At 45.4% G+C, this 26,980-nt stretch overlaps 1 protein-coding gene across 3 annotated transcripts in view; it reads left to right on the top strand.

Annotated features, from left to right (window-relative positions):
* Window positions 1–2,915: 2,915 nt before the first annotated feature.
* Window positions 2,916–26,980, top strand: part of coch (coagulation factor C homolog, cochlin (Limulus polyphemus)) — a 67,699-nt gene continuing 43,634 nt past the window's right edge. The window contains exons 1-4 of one of the 3 annotated variants that reach the window (XM_078562877.1): window positions 2,916–3,044; window positions 3,598–3,757; window positions 4,405–4,449; window positions 4,812–4,968. In XM_078562877.1, coding sequence (XP_078419003.1) covers window positions 3,724–3,757; window positions 4,405–4,449; window positions 4,812–4,968 — 236 coding nt within the window. In that variant the 5' untranslated portion in view covers window positions 2,916–3,044; window positions 3,598–3,723. The remainder of the gene's footprint in view (window positions 3,045–3,597; window positions 3,758–4,404; window positions 4,450–4,811; window positions 4,969–26,980) is intronic. The other 2 variants (XM_078562875.1, XM_078562876.1) reach the window with 2 other exon arrangements.

Genomic DNA, 26,980 nt, shown 5'->3' with positions numbered 1-26,980 from the left:
CAGCTGATTTTCTGTTCGGGTGATTTTTCAGTTTGGGTATTTTTCAGTTGGGTGTTTTGCAGTTCGGGTGATTTTCCACTCGGATGAATTCAGTTTAGTGTGATCTTTAATTTCAGGTGATTTACAGTTCACGTGATTTTCAGCTCGGGTGTTTTTCAGTTCGGGAGTTTTTCAGTTCCAGGTGATTTTTAGCTCCGGTGTTTTTCACTTTGGGTATTTTTCAGTTCCAGTGGTTTCCATTTCGGGTGTTTTTTTTCAGTTTCGAGTGTTATTCAGTTTGGGTGTTTTGTTTTAGCTCAGGTGTATTTCATTTCTGGTGATTTTCATTTCTGGTGATTTTCGTTTCTGGTTGTTTTCAGGTCGGGAGGTTTTTAGTTTAAGGTGATTTTCATTTCGGGTGTTTTTCAGTTTGGGTAATTTTCAGTTTGGGTGGTTTTTTTAGCTCGGTGTATTTCATTTCTGTTGATTTTCAGATTGGGTGATTTTCATTTCAGGTGATGTTTCAGTTCGGGTGTTTTTCAGTTCGAATGATTTTTAGCTGGGTGATTTTCACATATACATATGTAGGATATATGGCACAGAAACAGGCCATTCAGCCCAACCAGTCCATGCCAGTGTTTAGGCTCCACTCGAGTCTCCTCCCAACTCATATAAATCTACCACTGTAACCCTCTATTCCTTTCAGCCTCAATACTCATCCATCTCCCCCTTAAGTGCATCTAAACTATTTGCTTCAACTATTCCTTCTGGTAGTAAGTTCCACACTCTCACTGCTCTTTGGGTGAAGAATTTTCTTCTGAATTCCCTTTTGAGTTCCTTGCTGACTATGTTATAGTGATGGCCTCTGGTTATCCTCTTCCGCACAAGAGGAATCATTCGCTCTGTATCTATTTTACCAAAATGTTTCTTTTTTTTTTAAAAAAGACCTCTATTAGGTCACCCCTCCACCTCCTTTTTTCAAGAGAAATGAGACCATGACTGTCGATTCTTTCCCGATATGTATAGCCAAGCATTTCTGGCATCATCCCGGTAAACCTTGCCTGCACCTTCTCCAATGCCTCTACATTTTTTTTTATAACACGGTACCAGTGCTCCATGTGTGGTCCAACCAAGATTCCATACAGGTTTAGCATAACTTCCCAACCTTTCCAATTCAATCCCTCTAGAAATAAAGCCGACTGCTTGGTTTAACATATTATGTGGCACCACTTTTACTGATTGGTACATTTGTATTGAGATCCCTTTATTCCTTTACCCTAACTAGACTTGCACCTTCCACTCAATAAATGACCTCCCATTCTCCCCACTAAAGCATGCTACCTAATTTTTAAATCGGTGTTGACTTCATTTGCCATTTATTTGCCCATTCTGCAAGTTTATTAATGCACTCCTGTAATTTGATGCAGTCTTCATCAGTATTGACTATCCTTTCCAATTGGGCATCACCTGCAAATTTAGAAGTTGTGCTTTTGGTTCCAAAATTTAAAGTTTTTTCTTTACCTGTTCCATTTTCATCTCCTTTTGCCTAACATCATCACCCCTTATCATTTCATCTCTCCTGCCTTCCACCCTATCACAGCACTTCCCCTTTGTTCTTTTCCCCCTACCCACCTTGCTTAAAACCAGATATATCCAACTTTTCCAGTTCTGATGAATTGTTATCCACCCAGAACAGCATTTTGTGTTTTTATTTCAGATTTCAGATGTTAGCCACATCTCAGTTGGCAGCCCACTCACCTGAGACTGACTGTTGTGGGTTCAATTCCCACTCAGGCCTTGAGAACAAAACTCAAGGCTGACAGTCAGTGCAGCACTGAAGGAGTACTGTACTGCCAGAGATGCCTTGAAATTCTATCACTTAATGAATTAACAATGTTAAAATAAATGTTAGAATTCCTTTGATTTTGATTAAAAACCCTCCCGAAACCAGCAAGGCTGACATCAGAGCCAGCAGGTGGGAGTGGAAATATGGTCACAGCCTTCAAAACACTGGGACCAGCAAGAAGTTGTAAAGAGTAGGTCATGTCTTACGAACCTAAATAAACTTTATGAAGCATTGACTAAAGTAGTGGATAGGGAGATGAGTATGCATGTTATTATTCTGATTGGCAGGATGTAATGAGTGGACTCCCACAGGGGTCTGTACTGGGGCCTCAATGTTTTACGCTTCAATGACTTAGATGAGGGGAATGAAGTCATGGTAGCTAAATTTGCAGATGACACAAAGATAAGTAGGAAAGTATGTTGTGAAGAGGACATGAGGAGGTTGCAGATGGATATAAACAGGTTAAGTGAGTGGGCAAAGATCTGGCAAATGGAGTTTAATGTGAGAAAATGTGAAGTTGTTCACTTTGGCAGGAAGAACAAAAAAGCAGAGTATTACTTAAATGGAGAATGGCTGCATAATTCTGAGGTGCAGAGGGATCTAGGTATTCTAGTACATGAGTCACAGGTACAGCAAGTAATTAAGAAGGCTAATGGAATGCTATCCTTTATTGCGAGAGGGATTGAACATAAGGTAATTTAATTACGGATGTTTTTCAGTTTCAGATGTTTTTAATTTCAGTTGATTTTTAATTTCAGGTGATTTTTAGATTCAGGTGATTTTTAGATTCAGGTGATTATCAGTTTCAGATATTTATCAGTTCGGGTGTTTTTCTTTTCAGTTCGGGTGATTTTCAGTTTTGCTGCTGCTGAGTTATTCTCCCACATCTGTTACCTGAGTCTGTCCCGTTCACTCCGAGAACCAAATCGCTGAGAATTAGCGCAAATTTCCTACCATCGTCACGCACCGACTTACAATATATTCCACTCGGTTTGAATCCTGCATATTGGTAAATTCCAGTTACCGCCACAGAGTACCAGACATTATGAAAAATTCAGTCATTCGCAAAAGTGCACATCTGGAACGCCTCGGCGTGACGCAACTCTGCGTATTTAGGTGGATTTGAGAAGTTTGGGTTTAGCCTGGGTTTTCCGTTTTGCGCTCATTCCGAGAGCTGAGAAAATCCACAGATCATCAGCCCGGAGCCGGAGCGGAGAGTGTAAGTGCCTTGTATATGCGAGTAGAAACTTTCCAAACACAGGTGAAGACTGGTAGGAAAGGCTAATTCTAATTTACTCTTAACAAAAGCCCTGATTCTGCACAGTGCACTTGGACCGAATGTTTATTCATCCGACTGGACTGTAAATAAACTGCAGGGAATAGGAGCAACCATAATTCCGGTAGAATTGATGATACGGATCCAATACGGAATGCCGTCCATTAGAATTAAAGGAATCTGTAAATTAGGGTGAATTATTGACGACTAGTTCAGAAGAATAAGCTAACGGCATGGTTACTGAGGTTAAACCCCTGGCTGGGGACTTTCTTACTGCTTTCCTTTGATGTATTGCCTAACATGCCTAGAACGGTACCTGGGGTTTCATTTTGTTCTCTGGTGGCATCTGATAAATCGGGAGTAAAACAAAGCGCCTAGGTACCATTCTGGATGCGGATCGCTTGCTGGGACAGTTGGGAGGAATTTCATCCAGTTCAGTTTCCTGTGTGTGGGAAATGGTGAACTCCGTTTGATCTAGTAAACTTTCTTGCTTAAGGTATTTTTCGTTCAACATCATCCTGCTTTGTCTTTGGAGCATCTGGATGTTTAACCTTTCTGTATTGATGTTGTGTGGTTTCTAATTGACTAGCCCTGGGACTGGGAGACTCTGGACGCTGTTACAATGTCTGTTCTCGGCACGGCGATCCTTTCTCTCGGTAAGTGCCTCATTCCAATCAATAATTCAGCAAACAGTTGTAATGGTGAACTCAGTCCAGGAACTGGCGATTCAAACGACTCAAAAAAGGGGAGCCTCTGAAATCAGGTAAAAACCTACCTACCAAAGCGATGGACTGACAGGAAATAATAGATTGGCTGTGTGCGCATTGCGATGCCGGGCCTCGACTTTACTACAGTACAATTCAGCTCATGGGGCAGAGAGCAGCCAATTTATCCCAATCCGCTCTGCCCAGTGTATATTGGGTGGAGATGAAACCGATGAAGTCGCAGGTGAAGTAACCCTGCACAGCTGTGGGCACCATGAGGCGAAGAAAACCGGGCAGTACAAATATCTCTGGAGCGCTGCCTCCTGAAACTGGAATTTAGAGATTTTCACAAAATGCAATGGTATTTTGTACAGTTTCCTTTACATTCAAAGTTGCTTAATTCTACTGACTTTAACAATCGTTTTTAGCACAAAATTCCCAATTTGCTCGCATATTTAAGCTTCTTAGTTCACATTTTTAGTGGAATATGAAATTGAATTATTAGAAGTTGTTTCATGTCATGTTTTACACAGCTGCAACTGATTTTTTGAAAGTAATGCTCTGGAATTACAAAGTATTGTTCACTTTGATGTGTGCAGGAGTCTTAACATTCACTTCACCAGCAAAGGGAGACCAAGGAGCAGGTAGGTTTTGTGAAAAGTAATGATCCTCTGCATGTTTGTTTTGTTTTATTGGGCATGTTCCATTTAAAAGATTTTTAAAGTGCTTTACAAGCAATCAATGTATTTATTGGGGCACAATAACATGTACCTCATGCACCAGAGGTGTACTTTCCTCTATGAAGTCTTAGAATGTAAATGTAGTTTCTTTGTGTATTGCCTATTCAATGTGAAAGGAACAATTTTTGCCGTATGACAAGACGGTTACCATTTTGTGTTGATATGTTAGGATTTGAATTTTTTAATTGCTGAAGGATATCTTTGATGGTCCTGCTCCTGTGATGTTTATTGCAAGTTAAGTTACAAAGTATGTTTTATTTTTCAAGTGCCAATTTCAATTGACTGTGCCACTAGAGGTGCTGAGTTCATGGAGGATCTCGTGGACGTGCTGTGCCCACCACATTGTGATCACTCACAGCAATCAGTCTGGGGATCTGGAGTGTATGCCTCAGTCTCCAGTATCTGTGCAGCTGCAGTTCACAGGTGAGATCTTCAAATGAAACTTACTTTTAAAAAAACACAGAATTGACCCTAAAGCTATCGCTAATGAGTGTGACCTAACTGAGAAATGAATATTCACAAACAAGACATCCAAAATTCTTGGTAATTTAGCAGGCTGATTTATACATATGAAATCTCAAAACACATGATAGGACAAAGTGCATATGATATCATGGAAACAATTAGCTTGACTGTATTTTCCATTTAATCATACTTTCTTTCGCTCATCTGTAGAAATACAATCTTTAAAATCAATGCATATGAACAGAGTTTCCAAAGAAACACTACCATTTGCAAGAGGATAGAAGAGAAATTAAATTCATGGTGTCTATTTTGCAGCTTTAAACCTAGCAGCTATGGGTTGAAAATTGGGAGACAGTGCATCTCAGCTACCCAGTTAATGCTCAAGGCATGTCTGATCCCATTTTCAGACAAGTCAGCAAATGGGTGAACAGTCCACCCACCTGAAACTGCCACAAGGCTTAAGCATCCAACTTAGGGTCCTGGTTTCAGATACAAATGGGCAAAGCTTGCACAGCTGATCTATCAGCTCTAAAAAGGACCACTGCTGCTCAAAAGACAATCACTAAACCCTTCTAAAGTTAATTTTTTTTCAGCCAGAGGTGAAAAAATGGTCATCTCAGCTCCACTAAAATACAGGCTGGCCTGTCTCAACAACTCAGCTTAAGGATAATGGTGAAAGAGATATCAGAGTCTTAGTGGAACAACCAATGCAAAGCAAATAAAATGTTGAACTGCATAGCCAAAACAGTATATTACAAGGAAGAGGAAGAATTGTGATCGAACTGTACTGTTCAATATATTGAGCACTGCCTCCACATCTGGTCACCAAGAAATAAACAAAGCAAGTGCAGAAAAGAACTAAAAGGTTTATCTCTGGTGGTATGGTTCTGAGTTATGAAGAAGGACTTGAGAGATTTGGTTTTGAGAGATTTTCAACCAGGAAGGGAGACATAAGAGATGCAAAAGACAGATGCAAACTACTAAAAGGGAACTTTAGATTTAATTTCAGAAAGTTGTTCTTCATGAAGAGAACATTTAGGATGGACTTTAAATCATTTCAGAAACAAACAGATATAGAATGGAAGGCTGAATGGTGTTAATTATCTGTGATTATACTGCAATCCTGTGATTTTCTCTAATTTCAGACCCCTTGATGCCATGCAACAAACTCAAGCTGTGCAAGTGACACAGGGTGGAATTTTCCCTTAATTGCACTAGCACTTAGTGATGTTTTCCCCGCCAGGCGCAAGGGTGGGCTTTTGCACCATATCATCCTCTTCATGCCTCATTAATTATGCAGCCACAGGAAACACACTATTTTGCCTCTGAATCGCTGGCCATGTAGTTGCCTCACCATTTCCTTACTCTGGGTGCCATATCTAAACTGCAACTGTGCACACAGTTCTCAATGCTTGCAGCATAGGATTGCTCCAGTGAAGAAATGGCCCCAAAAACCAAGAAGGGTTCAATGGCCTATCCCTGGTGTGTCTTTTGATGGGCCACTATGATATCTTCTACCCCACTCTGGCTACAGGAGGTCCAACAATCTCACCACTCCGGTTTGGCAGGCGGTGGCAGTAGTGGTCAGTGTCAACAATGCACAGAAGAGGTTGGCCATGTAGTGCAGAAAGAGGATGAATAATCTCATCTGTGGCGCCAGGGTAAGGCATCACTCTAAACTCTCACACTCAGTACAGTGATGGATGGGGTCATCAACAGTGGTATCAAGCAGCACTTGCTTAGCAATAAGCTGCTCACTGATGCTCAGTTTGGGTTCTGCCAGGGCCACTCAGCGCCTGACCTTATTACAGCCTTGGTTCAAACATGGACAAAAGAGCTGAACTCCCAAGGTGAGGTGAGAGTAACTGCCCTTGATATCAAGGCTGCTTTTAACCAAGTGTGGCATCAAGGAGCCCTAGCAAAACTAGAGTCAATGGGAATCACTGGTTGGAGTTATACCTAGCACAAAGGAAAATGGTTGTTGTTGTTGGAGGTCAGTGATCTCAGTTCCAGGACATCATTGAGGAGTTCCTCAGGGTAGTGTCCTAGGCCCAACCATCTTCAGCTGCTTCATCAATGACCTTCCTCCCATCATAAGGTTAGATTGTGCAATTATCAGCGAATATCCCCAATGTTCAGCACCATTCATGACTCCTCAGATGCTGAAGCAGTCCATGCCCAATTGCAGCAAGACTTGGACAATATCCAAGCTTGGGCTGGCAAGTGGCAAGTAACATTCACGCCACACAAGTGGCAGGCAATGACTGCCTCAGTATCCGAGGAGTCACGAATGGTACTGAACATTGTGTAATCATCAGCGAACATCCCCATCCCTGACCTTATGATGGAAGGAAAGTCATTGATGAAGCAGCTGAAGATGGTTGGGCCTAGGACACTACCCTGAGGAACTCCTCGGCGATGTCCTGGAACTGAGATCACTGACCTCCAACAACCACAACCATATTCCTTTGTGCTAGGTATAACTCCAACCAGTGATTCCCATTGACTCTAGTTTTGCTAGGGCTCCTTGATGCCACACTCGGATAAATGCAGCCTTGATGTCAAGGGCAGTTACTCTCACCTCACCTTGGGAGTTCAGCTCTTGGTTTGAACCAAGTCTGTAATGAAGTCAGAAGCTGTGACCCTGGCAGAACCCAAACTGGGCATCAGTGAGCAGGTTCTTACTAAGCAAGTGCCACTTGATAGCAATGTTGATGACCTCTTCCATTACTTTACTGATGATGGAGAGTAGACTGATGAGGCTGTAATTGGCTGGGTTTGTATTTGTCCTGCCTTTTGTGTACAGGACATATCTGGGCAATTTTCCACATAGCCGGGTAGATGCCAGTGTTGTAGATGTATTGGAACAGCTGGCTAGGGGGGGCGGCACATGCTGGAGCACAAGTCTTCAGTGCCATTGCCAGAATATCGTCAAGCCCCGTAGCCTTTGTAGTATCCAGTGCCTTCAGCCTGTCTCTTGATATCACGTGGAGTGAATCAAATTGGCTGATGACCTGGGCCAGGATTTTACAGACCCACCACTGCGTTTCTCCCCCCAGCGGATGCAGCGAGCCATTTAAATTACCATTCAGTTCGGTGGGACCATAATATCCTGCCAGGTAGGAGCGGCCGTAAAACCCTCGCCCTTCGACTGTGATGCAGGGGACCTCTGGAGGATGTTGAGGTGAATCATCCACTTAGCTCTTCTGGTTGAAGGTTGTTGCGAATGTTTGCCTTATCTTTTGCACTGATGTGCTGGACTCCTCCAGCATTGAAGCATGGGGATATTTGTGGAGCTTCCTCCTCCAGTGAGTCATTTAATTGTCCACCACCATTCATGACTGAAATGACAGGACTTAGATCTGATCCATTAGTTGTGAAATTGCTTAGCCATGTCTATTACTTGCTGTTTATGATGTTTGGCACACAAGTAGTCCTGCGTTGTTGTTTCACCAGGTTGACATCTCATTTTTAGGTATGCCTGGTGGTGCTCCTGGCATGCCCTCCTGCACTCATCATTGAGCCAGAGTTGATCTCCTGGCTTGGTGGTAATGGTAGAGTGGGGGATATGCCGGGCTATGAGGTTACAGATTATGGTCGAATACAATTCTGCTGCTGCTGATGGCCCACAGTGCCTCATGAATGTCCAGTTTTGAGTTCCTAGATCTGTTCGAAATCTAACCCATTTAGCAAGGTGGTAGTGCCACACAACACGATGGAGGATATCCTCAATGTGAAAACTCCTACTGATACTGTCTTGGACAGATGCATCTGCGGCAAGCAGGTTGGTGAGGATGAGGTCAAGTATGTTTGTCCCTCTTGTTGGTTCCCTCACCACCTGCCGCAGACCCAGTCTAGCAGCTATATATTTCAGGACCTGACCAGCTCAGTCTGTGGTGGTGCAACTGAGCCACCCTTGGTGATGGACATTGAAGTCCCCCACCCAGAGTACATTCTGCACCCTTGCCACCCTCAGTGTTTCCTCCAAGAGGTGTTCAACATAGAGGAGCATTGATTCATCAGCTGAGTGGGGTGGGCAGTATGTGGTAATCAGCAGGAGGTTTCCTTGCAAATGTTTGACCTGATGCCATGAGACTTTATGGGACTCGGTGTCGATGTTCAGGACTCCCAGGATAACTCCCTCCTGACTGTACACCACAGTGCTGCCACCAGGAAATACCCAGGGATAGTGATGTCTGGGACTTGATAGTCATACTAATGACTATTGACCTTACCTATGTCAGACTGTTGCTTAGCTAGTCTGTGAAACAGCTCTCCCAATTTTGACACAAGCCAATGTTAGTAAGGAGGAATTTGCAGAATCAACAGTTGTCATTTCCTGTGCCTAGGTCGGTGCCAGGTGGTCTGACTGGTTTCATTCCTTTTTATTGACTTTTTAGCATTTTGATACAACTGAGTGGCCTGTTTGGCCATTTCAAAAGCCACTTAAGTCAACCACATTACTACGGGTCTGGAGTCACGTGTAGGCCAGACCAGGTGAGGATGACAGGCTTCTTTCCCTAAAGGACATTAGTAAATCAGATGGGTTTACGACAATTGATAATGATTTCATGGTCATCATTAGACTTTTAATTCCAGATTTTTATTGAATTCAGCATGGTGGGATTCGAACCCATGTCCCTAGAACATTACCCTGAGTCTCCTGATTGCCAGTCCAGTGACAATACCACTACACTACCGCCTCCCCATCTGGCATCATCTTCTCTGGAGAGTGCCTCCTCAGCCCTTGCCATCTTGAGGCCATTTGCACTGATCAACATGTGCCTCACACAGACCCTGGGATACCCCTCTCTCCCAAACAAGCCATTGAAAAGCCACCCCTGCCTTATCGCTGGTCTGGTAGGTAGAGACCTGCCCATGAGCCCCACTAAAAGTGGCGTCGTGCTGTTTGTGAAGCCTGGCACTGATGACAGCGAGTGCTGCCTGAAGCACAGTAGGCAGACAAACCTTAAAGTGCAAAGTGAAGAGCAGGTTGCCAGGTGGAGGGATGATTCTGGCGAGCAGGGCTTATAATGAGATGCTGAACTATTGTAATTAGTTCCTGACGTGCAGCGACGGGAAACGCAGCCCGCTGTCAACGGATGGAGCAGACAATCGCAAATTGGTTTTACGATGATGTGAAACTGACTTTTGCAATCTCCGGATATTTTCTGCCCCTGCCAGCTATGACGCCCAGTGCAAACGGGAGTGGAGAATCCCGGCTGCAGTCATTTTTTTGTGTGCATGGGATGTGAGTGTCACTGGCAAAGCCAGCGTTTGTTGCCCTTCCCTGAATTGCCTATGAGGAGATAATGGTGGGACGCCTTCCTAAACGGCATAAGTCTGATACATCCGCAGTGCTGTTAAGAAGGAAATTCCTGGCTTTTGGCCTAGTGACAGTGAAGAAGCGGTGATGTAGTTCCAAGTCAGGTTGGTGTGTGGTGTTTGCTGTCCAGGTGAGGGATGTATAGACCACTGCATGAACACTGTCAAAACAACCCTTAGAACAGCCATGATTCAAGAAGGGAAAACTTAGATAATGTCATTTTTCCCTCCTCCCGTAACCACAAAGATAAAAGTAATTATTGCTTTGCTTTCCAATTCCCACGCACCTATCATTCCCATCTTTGCTGACATACAGCTTTCCCACAAGGCCCAGAAAATTTGGACAAGAGTATTTAAAAGCAGACTGTGCAATTAAATCTAAATAATTATAAGGGTTTGATTATGCTATGCATTGCAGGATAGGATTAGTAGCCAGATGATGTAGCTACTCACATTTCCCATTCACAATGTCCCTTCGGCAGTCACAGATTAAAATAGATTTGTCAAGGGATGTCAGCATTTATTTCAGAGTGGCAGTACATGAGCTGAAAACTTACAAAATCCTCATATATAATGAAATAATTATTTTCCTATTCCCCAGACCTGTCAACAGTCTAAGAATAAAATATTCAATCTAACCTTCGTTATGTAACAAATTTAGTTTTAAGCTCCTACAATTTATATATTTATTTTCATCTGCTTGTCGCATTCTCCCATTTAGGAATTGGGAATTTCCCATATGTGTTTCAGACAGTGATTTACCATTGAGTCCAGACAGTTTCTTAGGCCAATCAAGATACTGAACACCATAATGTAACCTAGTTGGAGCAACCAACTGAAATGATTTTGCTAAAACCAGCCAACATTCAGACACTTATGCTAAATGAGCCCATGTTCCCTTAAGGATAACTCATCAGTGCTAAAGCCAGTTGATAACACCAGAAGGACTTGTCCTGTTGATGGTGCTCCAGGAGTTAAAGGTGAGTGATGACTGATGAGGAGGAGAGGATTTTAAAAATTTATTCATTCACAGGATGTGGGCATCACTGGCGAGGCCAGCATTTATTACTCATCCCGAATTGCTCTTGAGAAGGGGTGATAGTGAGCTGCCTTCTTGAACTGCTGCAGTACACCCAAGTGCTGTTAGGAAAGGAGTTCCAGGATTTTGACCCAGTGACTGTGAAGGAATGGCAATATAGTCCAAGTCAGGATGGTGTGTGACTTCAAGGGAAACTTACAGGCGGTGGTGTGTCCATGCATCTGCTGTCCTTGTCCTTCTAGGTGGTAGAGGCCATGTGTTTGGAAATTGCTGCCTAAGGAGCCTTGGTGAGTTGCTGCAATGCATCTTGCAGATGGTGCATACTGCTGTCACTGTGCATTGAGGGTGGAGAGACTGAATGCTTAGGGTGGTGGATGGGGTGCCAATCAAGTGGGCTGCTTTGTCCTGAATGACGTCAAGCTTCTTGAGTTTTGTTGGAGCTGCACTCATCCAGGCAAATGCAAGGTGTTCCATCGTACTCCTGACTTGTGTCATTTTGACAGGCTTTGGGGAGTCCAGAGCTGATTTACTCCTGAATTCCCAGCATCTGACCTGCTCTTGTAGCCACTGTATTTATATGGCTAGTCCAGTTCAGTTTCTGGTCAATGGTAACCCCCAGGATGGTAACCGAGTGGGGGATTCAACAATGGTAATGCCATTGAATATCAAGGGGCGATGGTCATTCCCTGGCAGTTGTGTGGTGCGAATGTTACTTGCCATTTATCAGTCCAAACCTGGATATTGTCCAGGACTTGTTGCATTTGGACATGGACTGTTTCAGTACCTAAGGAGTTGCGAATGGTGATGAACATTGTGCAATGATCAGTGAACATCCTCACTTCTAACCTTATGATGGAGGGAAGGTCTTTGATGGTTGGGCCTAGGACACTACCCTGCAGAACACGTGCAGCGATGTCCTAGGACTGAGATGATTGACCTCCAACAACCATCTTCTTTTGTGCTAGGTATGACTCCAATCAATGGAGAGTTTTCCCCTTGATTCTCATTGACCTCTGCATTGCTAGGGCTCCTTGATACCACACACAGTCAAATGCTCCCTTGCAGTGATTCTCAGCTCACCTCTTGAGTTCATCCTTTTTGTCCATATTTGGACCAAGGCTGTAATGAGATTAGGTGCTGAGTGGCCCTGCTGGAACCCAAACTGTGCATTAATGAGGTTATTGCTGTGTAAGTGCCGCTTGATAGCAATGTCAATGACATTTCCATCACTTTGGTGATGATTGAGAGTAGGACAGTATTTTCGTGGACAGGACATCCCTGGGCAATTATCCAAATTGCCGGGTAGATCCCAGTGTTATAGCTGTACTGGAATAATTTGTCTAGGGGTGCAGCAAGTTCTGAAGCACAAGTCTTCAGTACTATTGCTGGAATATTGTCAGGCCTCATAGCCTTCAGTGCCTTCAGCCGCTTCTTGATATCACATGGAGAGTATTGAATAGGCTAAAGACAGGCATCTCCGATGCTGGGGACCTCCAGAGAAGGCTGAGATGGATCATCCACTCGCCACTTCTGGCTAAAGATTTTTGCAAATGCTTCAGCTTGATCTTTTGCACTGATGTGCTGGGCTCCCCCATCATCGAGGATGGGGATTCCTTCACCAGTGAATTGTTTAATTGTCCACCACCATTCACAACTGGATGTGGCAGGACTGCAGCGCTTAGATCTGATCTGTTGGCTGTGGGATCACTTAGCTCTGTTGATTGCATTTTGCTTCCGCTGTTTGGCATGCAAGCAGTCCTGTGTTTTAGTTTCACCAGGTTGACACCTCATTTCTAGAAATGCCTGGTGCTGCTGCTGGCGTGCCCTCCTGCACTTTTCATTGAATCTGGCTTTGTGGTGATGGTACAGTGGGTGATATGCCGGCCCATGGGGTTACAGCTTGTGGTTGAATACAATTCTGTTGCTGCTGATGGCTCACAGCACCTCATGGATGCCCAGTTTTGAGTTGCTAGATCTGTTTGAAATCTATCTCATCTAGCTCAGTGGTAGTGCCACACAACACATCCTCACTCCTAGTGATGGACATTGAAGTCCCCCACTCGGAGTACATTCTTTGCTCCTGCCACCCTGAGTGTTTCTTTCAATTGGTGTTCAACATGAAGGAACACTGATTCATCAACTGAGGGGGGGGGGGGGTGGAGGGTGGCGCTAGATGGTAACCAACAGGAAGTATCCAAGCCCATGTTGAATTGATGCCATGAGGAAGAAGTTGCCCTTGCTGTCCTCAACATTGTCTCTGGGCCCCATGGCATCAAGTCAAACATGGGCAAGGAAACTGAAGGAAATCAGTGAACGAGGTGGGTTTTTATGACAATAGTTTCATGGTCACCATTACTGGCTTTTTTAAAATCTGAATTTAAATTTCACCAGCTGCCATGAATCTTCAGAGCATTAGCCTGGGCCTCTGGCTTACTAGTCCAGTGACATTACCACTACACCATCCCTTTTGTTTAAAATAGAAGTTGTTTGGATCTTGAATTTGTTTGTTTCATTAGAATGGATTTATATACAGTTGTGTTTTGAAGAGATACACTTGTCCATAGTTGATCTGTAAAACATGTCGGCCATCCATTCGGGACTGTAATGTGATTCTCTCATAATAATCCAGTATTTCAGTTGATATATTTGAAAGACAAAGAACGTAAAGAGAAAATGTAGAATTTACTGATATCTGTGACTAGCCTGCAGCTGATTCTTTTTTGCTGGTAATCACAAAATGCTTGCATCAAACAGTTAAATTCACTGAAGTATTGGTACAAGCAGAAATGCAGAGTTTAGTCAGTGCTGGGTTGACTAAACTCTGTCAATTGTGTGTTCTGGCATTACAATTTAGCTCAGATTCCTAAGTTAGAGAAGAGAATGCTATAGGGAGTTCCTGAAATTGGCCAAATTCACAATCCAGGCACATTGCAGGAAGTGCACATGCATAGTTGTGAGCTGGATGATTCCTAGCTGTGTGGTTTCCATAGGTGAATAGCCTGTCACCACTCTCTTTATGCTCCTACATAAAATATAGCCTCAGTCTGGGTATCAGAGAGCACCTGGGGAGAAAGAATGGCAGAAAATTGGCAGGGAAAAATGAGATGCCACAAAAATCTAAAATCTAGGAATAAAATGTGAAGAAAGCATCTACCATTTTTATATATTGTTATGGACAGGGGAGAGATGTGGGGTAATACCTTCCTTTCTCCCACCTCTCGACTGACTAACAAGATGAACTTTTCAGAAGAAGTGTTTTAATCCCTTGAGTGCTGTAACTTTTAAGAACAGACGCAAAACAGGCTTTCCTGTAAGTTTAAATCAAAAGAAAGGATAAACATATAGCTCATGGAATAAAAGGGACAGTAGCAACGTGGATACAAAATTGGCTGAGTGACAGGAAACAGAGAGTAATGGTTAATGGATGCTTTTCAGGCCAGAGAAAGGTTTGTAGTGGAGTTCTTCAGGGGTCGGTATTGGGACTCTTGCTTTTCCTGACATATATTAATAATCTAGACCTTGGTGTACGGGGAACAATTTTAAAATTTGCAGATGAAACAAAACTTGGAAGCATCATAAACTGTGAGGAGAACAGTGTAGAGCTTCAAAAGGACATAAATTGGAGTGGGCAGATAGGTGGCAGATGAAGTTCAATATGAAGGAATATGAGTTGATGCATTTTGGTGGAAAGAACATGGAAAGACAGTGTATGAAAAAAGGTGGTGCAGGAGCAGAGGGACCTGGGTGTTTTTGTGCATAAATCATTAAAGGTGGCAGGACAGGTTGAGAGAGCAGTTAATAAAGCATACAATATCCTGGGCCTTATTAATAGGGGCATAGATTATAAGTACAAGGAGGTTATGATGAACGCGAATAAAACACTAATTAGGCCTCAGCTGAAGTATCGCGTACAGTTCTGGGCGCCGCATTTTAGGAAGGATGTGAAGGCATTGGCGAGATTGCAGAAGAGGTTTACAGGAATGGTTCCATGGATGAGGTACATCAGTTATGAAGTAAGTTTGCAGAAGTTGAGATTATTTTCTTGAAGAAAAGAAGGCTGAGAGGAGATTTGATGAAGGTGTTCAAAATCATCAAGGGTCTGGACAAGGGGAGAAACTGTTCCCACTCGGGAAAATATTGAGAATAAGAGGGCAATTGGTAAAACAAGCAAAAGCGTTATGAGAAACTTTTTCACACAACGAGTGGTTAGGGTCTGGAATGCACTGCCTGAGAACTTTTTCTGTTCATTCACCAGATATGGGGTCGCTGGCTAGGCCAGCATTTCTTGCCCAACCCTAATTGCCCTTGAGAAGGTGGTAATGAGCTGCCTTCTTGAACTGCTGCAGTCCATGTGGTGTAGGTACACCCACAGTGCTGTTAGGGAGGGAGTTCCAGGATTTCGACCGAGCGACAGTGAAGGAACAGCAATATATTTCCAAATCAGGATCATGAGTGGCTTGGAGGGGATCTTTCAGGTGGTGGTGTTCCCATGAGTCTGCAGCCCTTGTCGTTCTAGATGGTAGCAGTCATAGTTTTGGAAGATGCTTTCGAAGGAGGCTTGATGAGTTTCTGCAGTGCATCTTGTAAATGATGCACGCTGCTGCCACTGTGCGACAGTGGTGGAGGGAGTGAATGTTTGTGAATGGGGTGCCAATCAAGCAGGCTACTTTATCCAGGATGGTATCAAGCTTCTTGAGTGCTGTTGGAGCTGCACGCATCCAGGCAAGTGGAAAGTATTTCACTCCTGACTTGTAAATGGTGGACAGGCTTTGGGGAGTCAGGAGGTGAGTTACTCACTGCAGGATTCCTAGCCTCTGACTTGCTCTTATAGTTACAGTATTTATATGGCTAGTCCAGTTCAGTTTCTGGTCAATGGTAACCCCCAGGATGTTGATAGGATTCAGCGATGGCAATGCCATTAAATGTCAAGGGGCGATGGTTAGATTCTCTCTTATTGGCGATGGTCATTGCCTGGCATGTGTGTGGCAGGAATGTTACTTATCACTTATCAGCCTAAGCCTGGATATTGTCCAGGTCTTGCTGCATTTGGACATGGACTAATTAAGTATCTGAGGAGTCGTGATGGTGCTAAACATTGTGCAAACATCAGTGAACATCCCCACTTCTGACCTTATGATGGAAGGAAAGCCATTGATGAAGCAACTGAAGATGGTGAGGACGTTAGCCTGAGGAGCCCCTGCAGTGATATCCTGGAACTGAGATGATTGACCTTCAACAGCCACAACCTAGGTGCTAGGTATGACTCCAACCAGCAGAGGATTTCCCCCTGATTCCCATTGACTCCAGTTTTGCTCGGGCTTCTTGATGCCACACTTGGCCAAATGCTGCCTTGACGTCAAGGGCAGTCACTCTCATCATTTAAAGCATTCAAAAGGAAATTAGATGATTATTTGAAAAGAAACAATCTTCAGGGCTGCTGGGAGAAGGCAGACGAATGGCACTAGGTGAAATTCTCATTCGGAAAGCCAGTGTCAACCCAAGGGCCAAATGGCCTCCTTCTGCGCTGTGACAATTCTGCGATACTGTGACATTTATTTTCACAATAGCTGAAATGTAACTGCAACAAACACCCATTGCTCATACACACAAGACACAAACAGACAAAAAGATGATTTCTAAATCTGTAACATGCACTTAGATTACTTAAAGGGTCCAAAAAAGGTCACTTCTATTGTCAGTCCTCAAGATAATAGTTGAAAGGTTGCAGGCCTGAAAGATTCTCTTTTGATTCACTGAAGACAATAAAGATTGGAAAATTGCCACAATGGAAGCAGTTTGGGCAAATCCCTTCTATTATCTTCTCCTGATTTCTTCCATTTAAAGTTTCTGACTGGCCTTTCCTTTCTACCGCATTCTCCTTCTCTTTCAAGCTTATTTTTGTATTAACCATAAGTGTTTCAAAAAATCAAAGCTTTGCTCTGAATCAGAATCAGAGTTGTTATTAGCACCTCCAGTTTCAGTTTTTCCCTTTCCAGCACGGACTGCCTAATCCACCTGTCCTGCTGCATTACTCTATCCCATTTTTCCCTTTGTATTTGCATTTCACTCTCCTTTTGCATTTCCCTTTCCCTCTCTCTTTCTTCTCTTTGGAACTCTAATTCCATTTTCTGTATGTCAATTTCCTTATCTGTTTCCAGCTAATGCTACTCAGTCAATTTCTGGTTCTATGTTTAGTTATTCTGTCTGTGATTCCATTTCCAAGTGATTAGCTAGGATTTGTATAATCTTAGATTTTCTTGCTTTTGGTCTTTACATTTACACCTACCTGCTTGACTTCATTCAGCTACTAGGTCGTCAGTAGTTAATGCTTTTAACGCAGTCCAAGGTAAGTATCAAGATAAGTGATTGGTGAATATTTTGCTCGTTTATCTTAAAAACTCATGGAATTTATTAGTAATTGTAAGCTTTTATTTAGTTACAGTAATGTTTACTAGCAGTATTAAAGGTTATTTGGAGTAGCAGTGCTTATTAATTGTAGATTAATTAAGAAAAATAAATTAACGCATAATAAAGATGGCAGGACAGGTGATGTGCTGCAACTGCAGAATGTGGGATCTCCTGGATGCCAATGTGATCAGGGCAAACATGTATGTAGTAAGTGTCTGTGGCTTTATGAGCTTCGACTCAGAGTCATTGAGCTGGAAGCTGAGCTACAGGCACTGAGATGAATCAGAGAGGGGGAAAGTTACCTGAACATTTTGTACCAGGAGGCAGTCACACCTCTTAGGATAGGGACTTTTGATTTGCTCAGTGGCCAGGGACAGGAGGCTGTGACTGTGAGTGAGGCAGGTGTGGTGATCCAAAAGGTAGAAGTGGAGGTGCCTCAGCCTTTTGCAATTATCCAACAGGTTCAGGGTTCTTGCAGCCTGTATGGATGAAAGTGGTGACTACAGGGTGGATGAGCAAACTGACCATGCCACAGGAAGCCATTTAAGTCAGGGAATGTGGTGGTAGTTGGGGACAGTATAGCCAAGGGGATAGACACAGTTCTTTGCAGCCCAGAGGAGGAGTCCAGATGGCTGGTGTCAGGATTCAGGACGTTTGCTCTGGTCTGGAGAAGAACTTGCAATGGGAGGGGGAGGATCCAATGGTTGTGGTCCATGTGGGTACCAATGACATAGATAGAATTAGGCAAGAGGTTCTGCTGAGGGAGCATGATCAGCTAGGGGCTAAATTAGAAAGCAGGACCTCATAGATAATCTCGGGATTACCACCTGAGCCATGAGCAAATTGGCAGAGGGTAGATCAGAGAGAGTGTTAAACGTGTGGTTCAAAGATTGATGTGGGAGAAATGGAATTCAATTCATGGGTCACTGGCACCAGTACTGGGGAAAGTGGGAGTTGTAGCATTGGGGCCGTCTACACCTGAACTGTGCTGGGACAAATGTTCTGGCAAGTGTATAATAGGCAGTAGAGAGGGTTTTAAACTAAATAGTGGGGGCGAGGGATCAAGTTTGGTAAGATATGGTAAATTAAATAGAGAAGTCAAGGCAAGAAAGGAATAAGGGAAGTGATGATCAGAGACTGACAGGAAGGGACAGGAGTGCAACAGCAGATTAGGCTGGAGCTTACAAAAATAGTAAAAAGGCAAAACTAAAGGCTCTGTATCTGAATAGCATTCGTAATAAAACTGATTAATTGGCAACACAAATAGAAATAAATATGTATGATCTAATAGCCATTACAGGAATATGGCTACAGGATGATAAAGACTGGGACCTGAATATTCAAGGGTGTATGACATTTGGGAAGAACATGAAGCTAGGATAAGGTGGAGGAGTAGCTCTGTTAATTAAGGATGACATTGGTACAATACAGAGAGATGACCTTAGTTCTAGAGATCAAGAGGTAGAATCAGTTTGGGTAGAGATAAGGGATAGGTCAGTAGAGGTGCAGTGGCAGACATTTAAGGAGAAATTTCAGAACACTCAGAAAAGATACACTTCCAGTTAGAAAGAGGGGAAGGACTCACCATCCATGACTAACTAAGGAAGTTAAAGATAGTATCAAATTGAAAGAAAGGGTGTATAATTCCACAAAGATTGGACAGAACATAAAGAATAGCAAAGAATTACTAAAAGATTACTAAGGAGGAAGATAATAGATTACGAGAGAAAGCTAGCTACAAATATAAAATCAAGAGTACTTGAAAAGTGAGCATTGGTCCTCTAGAGTGTGAGAATGGGGAATTAATAAAGGAATAAGGAAATGGTGAAAGTGTTGGACAGACATTTTGAGCCTGTCTTTGCTGTAGAGGATACAAATAACTCCCAGGAATTGTGAATCAGAAGGTGAAAGTGAGGGAGGGACTTAAAATAATTACAATCACCAGGGAAAGGGTATTAAAAAAATTATTAGAACTGAAAGGTCCCCAGGTCCTGACATACTTCATCCTAGAGTCTTAAAAGAATTGGCTGCTGAGATAGTAGATGCATTGGTTTTAATTTTCCAAAATTCCCTAGATTCTGGAAATGTCCCATCAGATTGGAAAATAATGAATGTGACTCTCCTATTCAAGAAAGGAGGGAGATAGAAAGCAGGAAATTACAGGCAGTTAGTTTAGCATCTATTATAGGGACATTGCTGGAACCTATTATCAAGGAGGTCATAGGGCATTTAAAAAATCTCAATGCAATCAGGCAGAGTCAGCGTGGTTTTGTGAAAGGGAAATCATTTCTAACTAGTTTATCAGAGTTCTTTGAGGAAGAAACGAGCAATGTAGATAAAGGGGAACCTGTGGATGTTCTGTACTTAGATTTCCAGAAGGTTTTTGACAAGGTGCCACATCAAGAGCTACTCAGCAAAATAGGGGCTCATGGTGTAGGGGATAACAGATTCGCATGGATAGAGGATTAGTTAGCTAACAGGAAACAGAAAGTAGACATAAGTGGGTCATTTTCAGGTTAGCAAGACATCACGAGTAGAGTGCCACAGGAATCAGTGCTGGGGCCTCAACTATTTACAATTTATATCAATTACTTTTATGAAGGGACCGAATGTATGGTTGCTAATTTTGCTGACGATACAAAGATATATAGGAAAGTAGTTGTGAAGAGGACAGAAGGACCCTGCAAAACAACAAAGGTTAAGTGGGTAAAAATTTGGCAGATGGAGTATAATGTGGGGAAAATATGAACTTGTCCACTTTGGTAGGAAGAATACAAAAGCAGTTAAATAGAGAGAGATTGCAGAACTCTGAGGTACCAAGCGATCTGAGTGTCCTGGGACATGAATCTCAAGAAGTTAGTATGCAGGTACAGCAAGTGATTAGGAAGGCAAATTGTTGTTTATTGGAAGGGAAATGGGAGGTAAAAGTAGAGATGTTTTGCTACAGTTGTTCAGGGTGTTGGTGAGGCCACATCTGGAATACTGTGTACAGTTTTGATCTGTTTATTTAAAACAGGCAATAAATGCATAAGAAGCAGTTCAAAGAAGTTCACTCGACTGACACCTGGTAAGGAATTATGAGGAAAAGTTGAACAGGTTAAGCCTGTGTCAAATGGAGTTTAGAAGATTGAGAGGTGATCTTATTGAAACATAAGATCCTGAGGGGACTTGACAGGGTGGATGCTGAGAGGATGTTTACCCTTGTGGAAGAGACTAGAAAGAGGAGACATAAGAACAAAGAACAAAGAAAAGTACAGCACAGGAACAGGCCCTTCGGCCCTCCAAGCCTGCGCCGATCATATTGCCCGTCAACTAAAACATTTTGCACTTCCGGGGTCCGTATCCCTCTATTCCCATCCTATTCATGTATTTGTCAAGCTGCCTCTTAAACACCACTATCGTACCTGGTTCCACCACCTCCTCTGGCAACGAGTTCCAGATACTCACTACCCTCTGCGTAAAAAACTTGTCCCGCACATCTCCTCTATAGTTTTAAAAATAAGGGCTCTCCCAGTTAAGACAGAGGTGAAGAGAATTTTTTCTGTCATAGGATTGAGAATCTTTGGAACTCTTTTCCCAGGGAGCGGTGGACGCAGGATCAATGAATAGTTTTAAGGCAGAGGTAGATAGATTTTTGACTAATAAGGAAGTCAGAAGTTATTGGGTTGGGTGGAATGTTGAGTTGAGGCCACAATCAGATCAGCCATAATCTTATTGAATGGCGGAGCAGGCTTGAGGAGTCGAATGGCTACTCCTGCTCCTAATTCATATGTTCATATCTCACCCTGTTCTACTGAGTTTTTGGCACCAAATGTGGCCATCTTATCACATTGTACTTAGCACAATTAATCTACACGAAAACCTGTTGATTGATGTTTGACAGTATCAACAATCAATTTCACCTCCAGCTATCAATTTATTCATTGTCTAATGCTTCCAATCCCAGGCCTGAGCCTCTAATCTGTTACGGACAGGGGAGAGGTGTGGGATAATTTCCCCCTTTTTCCCACCTCTCGACTGATCGCATCAGGATGTATTTTTGAGAAGTGTTTTTTATCCCTTGAGTGCTGTAACTTTCAAGAACAGACACAAAGCTTTCTTGTAAGTTTAAATCAAAAGAAAGGGTAAACATTTATTTTCACAACACCCAAAATGTAATTGCAACACTATTTATAATATTTATACTGTGTCATTGAAAGATGCCATAATCATTTGCAACAATATTAGGTGAACGCCTCTCAGTGCTTCCAGCCCATGACCTGCCGCAAAGACCCCGGGCTGGCCCCAAAAGGCAAAAAGACTGCAATCATCAGTTGTAGGCCGTATGTCCCAAAGGCTGGTGGATCGTAGCAACAGCATGTCTCAGCCGCTGTTCGCAATGGGCAGGGTACAGCTCTTGCTTGCTTGCAAAAGTCAAAACACAGGGCGGAATCATCCCAGATTTGCATTAAGTACGTTAGTGGGCGGGTAAAACAAAGTTTTAGCCACCGGCTACAATGGTGGCTTTTCACACTGTATCATCCCGAACCCGTCGCATTAATCATGCATTCCCGGGAAACATGCTGTTTCCACAGCGGGCGGGCTCTCATTCGCCTGCCACACCATCACCTCACCACTTCATCACACCAGACACCATATTCAAAGTGCAGCCACGTGAACACCTCTGTGATTCCAACTCAAAACTGCTGCAAAGAAACAGGATGGCCCCGAAAGGCAAAAGGACTGCAGCCCTCAGGTTTAGTGACACATCCCTAGAGCACCTGTTGGACATAGTGGAGGCTCACGATGATGTCCTCTACACCCACTCTGGTCACAGGATGGGCAGCATCACTAATCCAGCTTGGGTGGCGGTGGCAGCGTGGTCAGTGCCAAAGCCCTGCAAAAGAGGACAGCCACCCAGTGCAGCAAGAGGATGAATGATGATCTGTTCTGCCAGGGTAAGTCACTCTTCCCATCACTCTCAACTCACACACTCACAAACCCATCACACATCCACAGGGCCCTCACTCACTGCCAGTTCAAGGGACATCACCATTCACTGTCTCACACACACCTTCATTGTCCTCAACCCATCCTGGAGACCATACCAGGCACGCTTATCATCCAGCCAGGCAGGAGTCCTGCTTTATGCTCTCTCCATGTCTATTCATACAGGACAAGCAGGCACACAACAAGAGGGAGAGGTCGCAGACCAGTGGAGGAATGCCTGAAATGAAGGTCCTCACGGACTTTGAAAAAACAGCCATCCAGTTGGCTGATGAGGATCTGGACCATTTCTGTGCTGACGGTGAGGCTGGCGGTGTTCTGCCAAGTGAGGATCCAACAGTGCAACATCCATCAGACAACCATGCTGTGAGTGATGTGTCCTGTTTCACAGGCCACTGCCATACACTAGTTACCTATCCTTGCTTTCGCAGGCACATCTGGGAAACTGCCAAGAGAGTCCAAGACCCAGGGCCTCCAATCAAGCCCTGAGGGAAGCTGAGAAGAGAAATCTGCTGAAACCCTCCCTGAAGACTCAACACAGCGCTCATCCACAGCCTCCACCAGCGCTCACCCACACTCTCCACCAGTGCTCACCCACACACCTCGGTGGAACCTAGCTTTAGAGTAGCCTCAGGATCACAGTCTGGTGAGCATATCACACTGGCTGATCCAGGTGTCCAGCACTCGGAGGATTGACGGAGCCAGAAATCTGCTGATCCTGAGTCAGATGAGAAGCCTCTGGATGCAGTCAATACCTCAGTTGCTGGAGCTGTAAAGGCAATCTCGGGAACATCAGGAAGGCATGGCCGCTGCACTCTTCAGCATGGCACAATGGAGGTGTCCTTCTGCCTTCACTCTGAGTTGATAGCGCCAGCATGCCAATGCACTGAGGTTAACACAGGTAGGATGGCAGCCACCATGGAGACCTTAGTCCAGGACATCGGTCCTGCACTGCTGCGCATTGATAAATTGACAAATCAAGGGACAAAATAAAAGGCAGCTCCTTAAAAGGAAACTGCAAAAACAAAAGACAAAATGCAAAGGAAACTTACCAATATTAAATTAAAATGTGATTAAAGGGGTCCTTAAAACACCCCAGTCCCCGCGGTGCCCACCGAGCACAGAAGGCCTCCATGGTGCTGGCGGACACCACATGCTCTCCAGGGACACCCGGCTGTGAACATAGCCGCAGAAGAGGGGCAGACAGTCAGGTCGGATGACCCCCTCGGTTTCCCACTGCCTGGACCTGTTAAGGCCAAACTGGCCAGGCCCAGGAGCAGGTTCACGAGGAGGTCCTCCTCCCTCCCGGCCCCCCCTCCGCACCAGGTGCCCATAGATCAGGAGCGTGGGGCTGAAGTGCAAACAAAACAACAGTAAAAGGCTTTTCAAGAAACTAAAAAGGGGGTGCAGCCTCCAACAATTAACGTACATGTGGTCCACGGACTCCACAAGGCCGCAAAAGATGCAGGCATCTTGGGAGTCTGTGAACCAATTGTATGGGACTGCTGCGTGCACACCCTCCACCCCAGGTCACTGGGGACCTCTGCCGCTGGACGGCCAGGGCATGTCCAGGCAGCGGGAGAGGGCAAGGAAGTGAAGGGTGTGCAGCAGCAGCCCATACAGGAAACCCCTCCACTCCATGCTAAAGGCCACAGAGGGCATTTCCACGAGGCGACTCAGGTTGCTGGGCACCCGCTTATGGGGGAGGATTTGGGGCCTGGGGCCAATGTGGAATTCCGTCAGAACAGGGGTACACTAGGACAGAAGACCACCGTGCACCTGCGTCACCTCGAGACCCAGTATGACGTCGGGGCCAAGCACGTCCTAAGGTCTTGAATGGCATTGGCCATGAGCCAGACGTCCATGGACGTGTGATGTGCCAACTCCTGTGGAAGCATCCAGCCCACTCCTCCACCCAGCACGTCCCCGATCCTGGTCACCCCGGCAGCCACAGCCCTCCTCTCCGCCAGCCACTGAAAAGGACGGAGGGGCGGATTCCTGAGCAGCGGCCCTCTGACGATAGCCGCTACTCCTGACGGGGGAGAGCTGCATCGCGAGGCGACTGCGTTCCAGGCTTTTATCAGGTCCTGGTAAAAGATGGGCAACGCCTGCAAGGAGCCACGAAGGCCCCTCAGGTCTACAAACTGGAGCTACATGTCATAATTCAGGCCATGCACCTGGCTGAAGAAATACTTCGCCAGGGCACACCATCTCGGAGGGAGCTCAACGTAATGGTATCACTGCAGGGCCTGAAGGTGCGCAGGCACACCAGCACCTGACTGCCCTCCCTAAGCAGGAGACTCAGGACCTCAGCAGCGACCCAGTGCATCCTTTAGTCCCAGAAGTCGACGAGCATTCTCTGAATTTGAGAGACAAAGTCCAGGGAAGGGGTCAAAGTGACCAGCCGGAACCACAACATGGCAGCAATCAGCTGGTTTATGACCAGAACTCGACCCTGGTAAGACAGCACTCGGAGCAGTCCTGTCCAGCGCCGCAGGCGAGTGGTGACTTTGGTCTCCAGCTCCTGCCAGTTCACTGGCCAGGATTCCTCAGCAGGGCAGAGGTGGACCCCCAGGTAGAGGAGGCTGGTCCTGCTCCAGGTGAAAGGCCTGAGCGCCTCGGGTAGGGGATCCATCTGCCACTGACGGATCAGGAGCCCAGAACACTTGTCCCAGTTGATCCTGGCAGAGGACACGGCACTGGCGCAATCCCAATGCACCAGGTCGGTGAATACGAGGAGCACGTCATCGGCGTAAGCCGAGAGGACCACCCCGATGTCTGGCCCGCAGAGAACCAATCCCGACAACCTCCTCCGCAAGAGGTGCAGGAAAGGCTCCACGCAGATAGAATACAACTGGCCGGACAGGGGGCAGCCCTGACACACTCCCCACCCAAAGCGAAGGGGCGCAGTCAGGGACCCGTTAACCTTAACTAGACACTCTGCGGCAGCGTACGGAAGTCAGATCCAGGCGACGAAATGCATCCAGAACCCGAATGCTCGCAGAGTCCCGAATAAATATTTGTGATCCACCCTGTCGAATGCCTTCTCCTGGTCAAGAGACAGGAAGGCGCTCGACAGACCAGTCCTCTGGGAAAAGTGGATAATGTCCCAAACCAGATGAATGTTATCATAGATGGTACAGCCCGGGACGGTGTGGGACTGGTCAGGGTGGATCATGTGGTCCAGCACGGTGCCAAGCCAAGAAGACATTGCCCTGGCAAAGATTTTATAATCCGTGCTGAGGAGGGAGACTGGGCACCAGTTTTTAAGGTGGCGGAGATCCCCCTTCTTAGGCAGCAGGTCAATGACTGCCCTGTGCCACGAGAGGGGCATCTCCCGGGTCACGATACTCTCCCCCAGGACCCCCACGTAGTCATTCCCCAAGACGTCCCAGAATGCCCTGAAGAACTCCACGGTCATCCCGTCCAGCCCCGGGGATTTGCCCCTGGGGAGGCTGTCGAGGGCGCTGGTCAGCTCACCCAGACCTATAGGGGAGTCAAGTTTTCCGGCGCCCTCTGGGCCAACCTGCGACAGGTCCTCCCACAAAACTCTGCGAGCATCCTCGCTGGACGGATCTGGAGACAATTGCCCTGATGCCCTCCGGATCCGAGACAAGGGATCTGCCATCGGTCAGCAGCAGAAGGAGCTGCTGCCGGACCCTGTGCCTTTTTTCCAGCGAGTAGAAGAAGGGGGAGCCACGGTCCAGGTCCTGGAGGAACCGGATCCGCAACCTCACGTATGCACCACGGGACCTGACGAGTTGCAGGTCCCGCAGCGCGTCCTTCTTCTCATCATACACCAGCCGCAGGGCCGGGTCCGTGTCGGGCTGACGGAGACTTGTCTCCAGGTCGAGCGCCTCCTTCTCCAACTCCTCGACCCTGGATTTCCACCTCTTTGTCGACCCCCTCACGTACTCCTGACAGAAGATGCGGACGTCAGCCTTGCCCACGTCCCACCAGAGCCTCAAGGAGGGGAAGCCTCCTCACCTCCTTCTCCAGCCGGCCCAGAAACAACGGAATGAGTCCAGGAACCGCACATCCTCCAGCAGCAGGTTGTTAAAGTGCCAGTACACGGACCCCGTCCCAGCGCAGAACGGAGCGAGCTCCGCCCACACCAGACGGTGGTCCGAGCACAGCGCCTGCTGCACAGAAGCTGATAGAACGCAGGACTTGCCCTCGAAACTTAAAGGCGGTCGAGTCTGGACGCTCCGA

This window comes from Cetorhinus maximus, chromosome 18 (assembly GCF_964194155.1).
Source record: "Cetorhinus maximus chromosome 18, sCetMax3.hap1.1, whole genome shotgun sequence".
Classification (NCBI taxonomy): domain Eukaryota; kingdom Metazoa; phylum Chordata; class Chondrichthyes; order Lamniformes; family Cetorhinidae; genus Cetorhinus; species Cetorhinus maximus.
This window is presented reverse-complemented; position numbering and strand designations above follow the sequence as displayed.